At 39.0% G+C, this 11,621-nt stretch overlaps 1 protein-coding gene across 2 annotated transcripts in view; it reads right to left on the reverse strand.

Annotated features, from left to right (window-relative positions):
• The window catches only part of galnt13 (polypeptide N-acetylgalactosaminyltransferase 13), a 34,582-nt gene that overhangs the window by 21,880 nt on the left and 1,081 nt on the right, over positions 1-11,621 (reverse strand). For both annotated transcript variants that reach the window (XM_068572525.1, XM_068572526.1), the window contains exons 2-3: positions 7,649-7,913; positions 632-800 (exon numbers count right to left, since the gene is read on the reverse strand). In XM_068572525.1, coding sequence (XP_068428626.1) covers positions 632-800; positions 7,649-7,790 — 311 coding nt within the window. In that variant the 5' untranslated portion in view covers positions 7,791-7,913. The remainder of the gene's footprint in view (positions 1-631; positions 801-7,648; positions 7,914-11,621) is intronic.

Genomic DNA, 11,621 nt, shown 5'->3' on the forward strand with positions numbered 1-11,621 from the left:
TGGATTTTCATTAAGTGCTCGAGTGGATCTTGAGTGACAGTAAACAAAACCTCACTCCCATTCTAATGTCAGGCCTAATGTACACACTTGAGGGATCTGATGGATTCTGCATTGTAACGGTGTCCATAATTAGAGATGTCTTTTCACATTAGATGAAGTTATTAAGACCAATAAAATCCAATGGACTCAACAAACTAAAAATTACTTTAATCATCTGAACAACATTGCTGACAGCATGTTATCTGCATCGCTGTCTTCAACCCTGTTGAGACTCTTTCGACAAGAGAACGAATCCTTGCTGAGCCATCCAGCACATTTGTCTGAATATTGGAACAGTTTCTAGTGAACCTGGCACACAAGTCTGCATACATTAAGGAGTGAAATGCTTAGAAATAAAGACCAAAGAGGCAGAAAGCATCCGCCAAAATGTCATCTTTTTGATATAGAAACCACAGTGCCTTGCAATGTGTGACTGGTATGAAAGGTACTAACGTTTGCCGGCAGCGGAGGAGCAGTGCGAGGACTATGTCACGCTGCTCGGTTCAGAAGCGGATGTATGCGTGTCGAGGTGTTAAAAGAGTCAGTGGAATGATTCACAGCGTGCATCTGGAAGACACCCAAGCTTACGCACCCATCCAACCTCACGTCTGGCAGACTTCTGTTGAGTGCGATCATGTCGCTGGCCATCAGATTGAATTGGTTGATCTTAAATAGCTCCTTCATTTTCTCCTGGTTGTCCTTGGGGATGTTTACTGCCTTGCCCATCTCCCCCGGACCCTCATGGCTCCGGGATATCACCGCTGTAACATAGCAGAGGCAAAACAAAAGGATGTCCGGTGAGAAATCAAACCCCTTACTTTTGTATTCTCACTAAGGAGGTAGGAAGTAATGGCAAACTGAACTGCACAGTACATTTTGAATGCAGTCTATAAGAAACATGATAGTCTATAACAAACATGATAAATATGGTGCCATTTTGACTATAAATGATGCCTCAATAAGGAACAATTATCCACATAGTGGCTATATCTTAGAAATGTACTCCTTTGATCCTTCATACCATATAATAAATAAATAAATGTGTTTCTTATCATTTTATATTATAAATTGATCTATGTAAAGAGAATTAACTACAATTCATTCTGAGAGATCCCTGTTTTATTGAAAGCATTGTGCAGGGTTTATTATCTGACTCTTCAAGCGGAGGAGAGTGCAGCAAAAAGAGTTATATTTCTTTACACTCTGTAAAGTGTACTTTTCTAAAAAGCCAGCACACAAACTGAATTTCCAGATCAATGTGCAAGTACCAAACCTGTGTGTTTAAGATAAATCCATGTACTGGCAGCATGTACTGTATATAGAAGGTGCACATATAAAAAGGGTTGTTAAAATGTTGTACTCTCTTCAATAACAAATACAGACAATGTGAGTGCCTTCTCCTAAAAGGTTCCTCACACAAACACATTTAATACGGACTTCTGCTTCATCTCCCACCTCGTTGCTATGGCTCGGGCTAACTGGCTATTAAGCACTGCACAATCTGTGAGCTTTACAGTATATCATTTTTAATCTATTAGGAGGTTTTGAATTCTGAGATTTGTGAGAATGTAAAGCAAAATCCTTTCTAGAGCTACAAGATCTTCTTTGCTATATGCTGCTACAGTCAAATGCCTGCAAAACATCAACATTGCTGCTGCTGCACTCGGGCAGTTCCCTTCACCAATGATAAATAAGCTCCCGCAGATTTATGACGGTGCTCCCTTCAATAATCTCTCACAACAGAGGCCGTGATTTCCATGAAAGGGGGGCACACAGTTCACATTAGCTGCACAGTCCCAGGGTAAGAGGATTCCCTACAACCCCGCGTGGAGATCTGCTGGATTGTTAACCTCGACTGATCTTGCTCTTTTGTTTATGGTGCTGCTGACAATTTTCATTTGGATATAGGCTTAAATCTGATGGACAAAGCACAAGATCAGGCTGGATGATTGAACCAAATGTCCATCAATCTCCAATCCATCGGTTCATAGGTACGGCTAAACACAGGGTATGATTTTCCAAGAAGAATATTACTTTGTAAGCCATCAGCACCAATCTGAGAAGCCTTCGCTTTGTTTGCCTTCACAACAACATAAACAACAAATCATATAGACTATTTTAGAAGTGTAAAATGATATAGAAGGTATTTCAATCTGACATTGACGATGCCTTGTAGCCTGTTGCTGTGGTGCACATTCTGTGAACACAGCATTTGTAAAGAGAAGGAAGGCAAATTCTGTGTAGCACAGCTCAACTTTGACTCATTTGGGCATTTCTATTGATCTGTACTGACACATTTAAGTTTTTGCAGCCGCTAAACTTAAGTGTAAACTATTCAGCATAAACAAAGTCTTGTCAAGTCTGAATTACTCGAGGTTTAAAATGATTTGCGTTAATCGCCTTTTACAAAGTATGTGTAAATGTATAACTGAATTATTTACGAACATTTCTGCATCCTCTTAATCTTAAGTGTAAACTTTGTTACACATGAACTGCTGTGTTTCATTGCATTATTCATTAGTTATGTGCAAACCCTTTGGTAAACTCTTTAAAAAAAAGTAATTTCATAAAACTTGGCTTTGTTTAAGAAAACAGATCACACGAAATATTTATCACCTCACCGTTGTTGCACTTTCAATGTCATTTCTAGCAACGTAACAGTCAAATGTTACTGACTTTGTCAGAATAATAGGAGTCACATTTAAGATCAATTTTGTAAAAATCAACATGTTTTCCCATTTGTGCCAAAAATGCATCTGTCAAAACTAACGATTCCACTGACGCTTTGCACAACAAATTGTCCTTCATTCACATTGTTTACCTCTTTCCCTCTTCATCTACGCTAGCTGCATGGCTCTAGGGATTGTCCGTCAACCGGGCAACCACCTCGCTCAGGAACCGTTTCATCGATTGCCATGACATTTTGTACATGCATTCATTGCCCCCTCAGGACAAAGACTCTTGAAATGAAAGGATCCTGACTTTTCCTCTCGCGCCCTCATGATACCAACATGACGCAACTATTGCCATCACGTTGGCCATTATTCCCTCAGGTTGAATAGTAATAGTGTTTCATCTAATGCCATCATGTGGTCAACATTTTAATTTTAATTTGATTCATGACTTAGCACCCATATTCGCCTCGGCAATACTTTGTGTTTGGATGTAATCATCATGCTACCACACTAAAAGTAAACTACCATAGTCAGCATGGTAAACATGCTAGATAGCATCACATTATCGTCATTGTGATCACATTAGCATTTAGCTCAAAAAGAGCTGCTAGCCGCTAGCATTATTGCAGACTCTCGATTGTATTAACTAAAGTAGATCTTGTTTGTAGCTTTCAGTGTGTATTTAAATGCCATAGCTTGAACAATTCAGTGAGGGGATACGTCAAGGATCTCCTACTTGCAAGAAAGATTGTTGTCAAGCCTTTAACTTACTTTCTTACTTTTTATTTTACAGTATATGTAATACAAAATGCTAGCATTTTTAAACCAGCTACTTTTCGTGTAAAAGCTAATTGACTACGGTACTTCACTCCCTCATTGTGACGTAAACCACTCAGTCTGTCCTCAGGTCAATCAATGTAATTCAATGTCCCTGCCTGCAGCTTTAGCCCAAGCAATTACAGTGAAAAGGTTCCCCTCACGCTTGCAGGTAATGAGTCTTTTGAGAAACGATCACTCACATTTCAGTGCTGAACAAAAATAAAGTGCCACATGTCTCTCAATCCAGCTGTCCATTATGTGATTATTTAGCTCATAATTCTGACAAATTAGCAACCCAAGTACGACTCTAGATGCTCCAAACAACATTTGCCACATATGGTACATGTTCGCCTTCTTGATACAATGTGTCATGATTGAAATGTCTTGTGAGAGATTTCTCTTGTCAAGATGCACTCAAGACATGAATTTGAATTCATATTGTTCTCTAATGCTTTTTGTTCTCATTTACTTTGCAGAAAAGGGTCTGTAGTGGGGCACAGTTGGAGGCTCCATCACAAGCGTCACTCTCTTTCCTTCAAACGTTACCTCACCTCTTTCCCTCTGCTGCTCTGCTCCACTTTCTTCCTGCGATTCGGACCCAGCTGGCATTAGAATATATATCAGAAAAGCTCCCCGTTGAACACAAAACCACAGCAGGCCATGAACCAAACGCTCGGCAGAGCACGGCTCTGCTGTTCGGATGAGCAGGGATGTACCGATATGTTCCCAATATCGGGCCGATAATGACCGATAATTAGCTGGAGCAGATATCCCTGACAATGGGGCAATCTAGTAAATTCAACTATATGTTTAACTACTTCAGTATATTGTGTAATTTTAATATGTGTGGGTTTGGAACAATTTTTGCTAAATTTAAAAAGATTACTCTTCCTTTGTAATTCCTGTTAATTTTAAAGATTTCTTACTGAGTTGCTGGTGAATAATCATTTTTAACAATAAATAATTCAGTAACTTTCATCATTTGTTATGTTTTATAAAGATGTTGCCTTTCACATAAAAAAATGATCTCATATACTTCACCAAAGTTAGGCTTACAATTTAATAATTTAACACTTGGATTGAATCCTTGTATCTGCCGATACCCAAAGTCCTGGTAGCAGAATCAGGAATGAATAAGTCAAGTCGGTGCCTCACTGATGTGCACCTTCGCTATGACTGCAACATACTGACACGACTCAGTATGAGGTGATGCTCACATAAAGATCAGAGATTCAAGGACAGAATCAAAAGATTTGTATGACTTACAAGTGTAACAAGTGAAAAAGTATCAGTGTAAAGAATAATTTACAGTTAGAGTTATATCTTTGTCTAAAAAGACTAAAAGTAGCATTCTGCAATACACTCTGTGGTGTATTCTCACTCCAGCACCGTGAGCTGTTGCACATTATTAAAATGTCATTGTAATAAAAAAGAAACGTTCTAAAGGATTTAGTTTAAAAATTGTTTGTTTTGACTGTTATCGATGAATTAACACTAGTTATATATACATTATATATAGAGAGAGAGATACATCCTCATATATATGCAGTATATGGTTGCTTTGCCATCCAGACAACTTTTCTTGCACAATATTCCCTTGTTGAATCAGGATTTTAATGAAGGGATGTGTAAATGCATCTGTATTTGCAGAACTGCTAATGGAAGGCCTTCTCTCTGGCATGACTTGTGATTGACCAAAGTCTCCCATCACCGGCTAGATTAAAGCCTAAAAACAGAGCCAGAGGTGCAGAAGTCTAGTGCACTCAGACCACTTGAATTACAATATGGTGATTATGGAATTTTTGGCCAATGATGCTAAAGATAAACCTGCCGACACTAGCTTTAATGCTCACAGAAACTATAGCTGGCTCGGGGTAGATCTCCACAAATCTCAGGCCAGCTTATTTAAACATGCACATTTGAAGTGGGCAAATAAATTGCAAAAAAGACCGAAGAAAGTTTGTATGAATTCCGACAACATTTAGTCAATAATGAAATCAAAACCAACGACCCAACTAGTGGGTGAATTTCTCTAAAGCCGTGTCTATATTAAAAGATCAACTCCTTTGATAACTTCTGTATTTTAGCTTTTGTTGCTCTGGAGAGAGATTGTCCTTGAGTATGAGAAAATAACAATGATGATGTATTTCAGATTTGGAATGAGAAAAGAAACAGAAAGCTTATGTATAAACTGTCGGCGTGGAGTATTTTTTTCTTTGTCTGTCTCCCCCAGTCCTCCCGGTGTATGAAGGGCAGCGCTAAATTAGCTGCAATGTGGTGCAAAAAAAAACAACCCCAGCATTCTTTCCTTTACATTTTACTTTGCTAGTTTGTCAAACAAACATACAACCTTACATAAACACAATGAGCAATAAAGTTAATTATTGTCAAACTGAAAAACACTGGTGTGAGCTCAGGAGTGGATGCACTAAACAGGAACTTATGGCAGACATTCTTGAAAAGGTTATTATCCACCTGGTAATAAGTGTGGGGTCGTTGCCCCCGTTGTCTAAAATGGATGCAATGGAGTAAAAACTAACTGAAAACCATCACAACACACTATAGGCTTGTGCTAGTCCTTTTACAGTAAGTCAATGTTTAGCCTCCTGTAGCTCATCATCATACTTTATGGTTCAGTCCGAGCCACCATAATCAACAAATTAGCAGACGTTTCCAGCAAGAAAGCGAAAGTTAAGTTAAAAGAAAGGAAAGTTGCTGACAAACAGATACATTCCAGAAGTTGGTAGAGAACAAAAAATAAAGAGTAAATAATTTACAAAAATTAATCTGGGGGACTGAAAAAGAATCTTTAAATGAAAGCTGTCTACAACCAGCCCTGCATGTGTAGATAGGAAACTGTTTCGCAAACAGGTTAGCCAATACTTTTACCTTGTTTACTTTTTTTTCTGGAGTGTAATGTAATAATGCACCTTGAGGATTACATTGTCTTTGACTAAACAACCATTAAAGGTGCTATATAGTACTGGGAGCATTTAGTTCTCATGGCGATAGCTGAGCCCGGGGCTCGCAGCTAACAGCGCTAAATTCTCTTCACTCCACACTTTTTCATCGCAAATTTCCATATTTAAGCTATTACATAAGCAAAGTAACTCCAATGTAACATGAGACTTTGCTATGGTAATCAGTCTCAGTAGCTGGCAGCTCTGCCTCATTCTAACCTTAAAAGCTGCTTAGCGAGCCTCTTAGAAACCTGCTTACTGCAGGGCATGTGAGGAAATGAACTCTGCTAAATAGTTACTGTGCTGTGGGTTGAGCTCAGAAACGTACACAAACTAACGCACACGCAGAGATTGTTTCAAGGTTACAGTGCATACTAAACGTAAATTCACTGGATCTTTGTCAGTACCACTAGAGATTAATGACATCACAAGACAATTATACCAGGGCATTTGCATTTATTAAACAGAGAATCACAAATCATGTATTTGTGACATTATTGTCGACAATTAAAAATGACATATTTTTTTAGACCTTTTATGTTTTTCTGACCTTTCAGGCAAAGTTATCGCCTCAATGAACCTCATTATGTTAATAGGATTTGTAAATGTTGATAAACATCCTGGGTAAATAAAAACATTTTAAGTCTACTGTGTATTATCCACAAACTGATTAGACTTCTAAAGTCTCTTACTACAAGATCTAAAATGCATAGTAAAAAACAAAAAGGGTAATTATCTTCTGCAAGGTGTAAAAGCACTTTTCTTAAGATGCTTCAAAATGTGGGCGTTCCCTGATAACCTGATTATGTTGAGATACGAGGCTTGAAAGCTATTTAAATCTATTTCATGTAATTGGAGACGAACACTAACTTATTTGAGATTGTCTGAAAAGATCTTCAAATGAATTGTATTTGAATTAATTTTAGAAATCACTTCAAGAACGTTGTAACATATTTAAAAATATATCACTCTTCAAAGCCGTTTTAGACCTACTCCCTTCAACACATCACACAAATGAAACTGGACTGGATTATCACCTCTCTTTCAGCCTAAACAAGAAATAAGAGTTAAACCCAAGACATCTCAAAATCCACTCACTGTGAACCCCTTTTGTTTCTGTAATAATCTTTTTATTAAGAGAAGCAGAATACTCACCTCGCAGCGCCGGGAGCAGCGAGCGGTCTTTCCTATCGTCACATTTGTTACACTCGCTGAAATAGAGCAGCAGGAACACATCCACCAGCACCCACACTAAAGAGGTGGTCAACACCACCTTACAGTAGGCAAACCGGCGCATCACCTCCCTGGGACGTCAGCCAGGAAAGGGAGGGTCACAGCGAGTGCTCAGGAGCGCTCAGCCTGCTGTTGAGGCTGAGGAAACAGGGAGGAGACAGAGCAGGTGTGACCAAGAGGCGTCATCCTAAAGGGAGAGAGAAAATACTGAATGAGAAGGTGGATTTCTCAATCTAATGACGACAGAAATTGTGATCATTACTTTAGTGTTCCTGCTGTCATTCGGGAGGAAAGTCAATCATTAAGCCATGCCCGAAAATGATCAAATTGTCACATCAGCAAAATCTGTGAGGAACCACACTTAAGGTGGATCAATATTCAACTGATTAGTTTTCGCCTCCTCCAGACCTCACCTTTTTTTTGCATTTTATATCTCTAAAGTGATTACAGTATTGTGTATATGTATTTATTGTACTTGTATATATATATGATGAGGGAGAATAAAAAAATATGTAACAGTAAGTGTAAATTGGTACAATGGTGTCATCATAAAATTCAGCCATTCCACTATCATTAAGTCATGAGGGTTTGTCGTGCCACAGTGATCCCTGGCATTATGGAGTCATCCCACTAAGTTCAACTGCAGGGAGGAAAGCAGTGTTTCTATGTTCATGTACACTGAGTTAAGGTTCAGAATCATATCAGGAGGTGAACAAGTTTGGTGCATCCTATTTGACCAAGATATGTACAAATTAAATGTAGTAAATGTAGTAAAATGTAAATGTTAAGTGAGAGAAGGGAGGAAGAGAGTATAGAGTATATGAATATACATTATTGGGCCACACAAACCTCATATAAAAAGCTGAAAGCAAAAGGTGGCAAGGAGCATGGTGGCTCTGGGTAAAACAAGGCTCACTGTGGATTGTAATGGTTTCACACTATAAATATACTTTTTTAAAAAGCTACTTGCACAGTGTACACAGTGCAGCACAACACACACAGTGCAACGCAGCACACAGTCTTAAAGCCACTGTAATTAGCCCCTATTTGTATTTGAGCAGCTACTGTACTACTGCCCGGGTAGCAGTTTGGGGGACCTTGTGCCATGCCCAAGGGCACCTCGGCTGTGCCCAGGCAGCAAACTGGCACCGGTCCAGCTACTAGTCCACACCCCTTTACTTGGGCTTTGCTGAGACCTGAACTGGCAAAGCTCCCTCGAACTGAGCTACTGTCATTCTCTGCATTTGTCACTTGTATCACTGTATCCGAATTACCTATAGACAAGCACACTGTGCACATTATTACATACTACAAAAAAGAACCATTAGGATAGTAAACAATGTAGGATATTGCAAACACACACTTTGTTCTCATAGAACTTAAGACTTCACAAGTTAAATATGAACTAAGAAATAATGATATTCTCAGACAGAGGCTGTGGTGAAAACTGTTATGAAAAAAAAGATGGTGTCCTTACCACTAGGTTAGAGCATGTGTATATTATTTTGTGGGGTGAATTCATGGAATGGGTTGAAGCAGTGGTTCTCAACCTTTTTTCAGTGATGTCTTTTGTGAAATATTCTTTCAGTAGTGCTCTCTAACCAGCGCCAAATCATGTTTGGTTGAAAATAAGATGCCATACACATCTGATTTAATGTAGAAGAGTATAGAAGAATATATGTCATTGAATATTTATTAAATGACTATTTTTGAATGGATGCTAATTTTCGATCGATTTTTTTTATCTCACGTACCTGCTGGAGTGCCTTCACGTACCCCTATTTGAGAACCACTGGGTTAAATGAATACATTCAACAAAGTAAAAGTATAAATAGATTCTAGAAAATGTATTCAAAATTTGTTTTGGAGAGGTACAGGTATAAATATGGTTGATGTTGAAGGTTGTTCAGTTAATAGTGATTCTAATATGTGATGAATATGAAGTGAATTATTTATTAGCGTTAATAAAGTTATAGAAACTGGTAGAACATCAGTGTTTATTTATGCCTACTCCTTTTCAGACATATGTTTATGTATTTTTGCACGACATGTATACTGTTTTTACAATAGTTGTTCCTGTTTTATTTTGTTATTGTTTTTACAGATTCTGAATCAATCAACCAAATATAGTATTGGACCATATACCGGCCCAGATGATTCATAGAATTTTTCTCATCATTCCTTTTTTGTATAGGGCGGCTACACGTGTCATTGCCTTTGGCATACATACCTTAAGGGGATGGTACATTGGAGGTCACACCAACTTCCTATATCGGACTGTTCCCATTTTTCCCCATTTTTCCATTTCAAAAAGATGTGAATGCTCATTTCCCCCTAACAGACTTCTCCCACTTCATCAGTAGTGCTGCTCAGACCATCTGGGAAGCATTCACACCAGAGGCAATTTGTGGAGGTTAGATATCTCATTGGCATGGAATGTATGCCTCACAACATTTCTGATGAAAAAAAAAAACATAATTTTCTGTCAAATAGGATTTCTACTTGACTGAAATTATAGGTTTTTGTTGACTGAAAGGCTTATGAAAGTATAATCAGAATGGAAGTGGGATGATGGGGAAAAATGCTTAGCCATAACGAATCATACACAAAAAAATCCTTTGCCTTTTATGTATTCAGAAATATACCCGCTACAATATATATCCCAGAGTGTACACCCTAGTTCATCCTACATGTACTTGTACATACCTGAGTGTGCATTTAAGTGCAAATGCATGTATGTAAAACAACTTGCCCCACCTTTGACATGACTGACTTTTGAAAAATGCCTGCAGCATCCCCTGTGGGGAATCTGACAATTACCCTTATCTTTCACTTGCAGCATGGTAATGATTTTGCACTCCACACACACACACACACACACACACACACACACACACACACACACACACACACACACACACACACACACACACACACACACACACACATTTTCCTCTGTACTCCCTGTCTAAATGTCCATCACAGCGTCCCACACCGCTGCCCTGGGCTAACTCTTATCTCATTCAAAAACAAGGCAGCCTCTGTCCAGCTGCATCAAGAGCTTCAGACTCACAGATCACAGAGCGGCGGATGATTTCCGATTCACACAATTTCCACTGGCATCTAACCAGAGTAGAGGTACATCATCGAGACTTCAAGATAATCAGTCTAATTTGAACAAAAGTCTCAGTAAAGTAACATATCACCTTAGCTCACATGGTAGCGAGATCAATGATGATGAAGTCTGATGATGTCTATTTGCATCTCAAACCATCTGCTTTGGTGTGTCAGTGGCAGCGACATGTTTGGGTTTGGTACCACCAACCGCTCTGCCGGCAGCTTGCTGGAGTCACGTCCGAAGGCTGAGTCAATTAGTCTAACCATCTGCACGGAGGGATATTTCTTCACTGCTCTGCCCGGCGCTAAAAACAGGTCCCTTCAGTCTTTACACGCCACTTTTTCCAGTATTGTCAAGACAAGTGTCAACCACCAGCAGGCATTATTCATTGCTGCATGGTGTGACAGTTATTTGTCCTGTTAGCAACTCCCTTTGTTGTGAAATGTCTGGTGCAGTGCTAAGAGCCAAATGTAGTATTCCTCATTTGTTCAATAGCATATAACTGTCTGCAATTGTCAGGTCGTTAACTCATTGCTGTCCACAGCAAAACAACTGGACTTGATGTCAAACCAGTGATATGAGCAGCGAACATCTGGTGATCCAGCCGAAAGAAAAGTGAACAGATCCTTAATCATGAAATCACTCGTGTGTGACCAGTTTCCTAACATGGACATTTTAGCGATTGACTCTGATGTTAGTGCCTTGCTCATAGGCACTTTAGAAAGACCGTTGAGGTGTTTAGAGCTGTATGGGCCGGAGTTCAAACCTGTCTCTGTT

Source organism: Clinocottus analis, unplaced genomic scaffold, assembly GCF_023055335.1.
Source record: "Clinocottus analis isolate CAN_PGR_092001 unplaced genomic scaffold, fCliAna1.0.p SCAF_12, whole genome shotgun sequence".
Lineage (NCBI taxonomy): Eukaryota > Metazoa > Chordata > Actinopteri > Perciformes > Cottidae > Clinocottus > Clinocottus analis.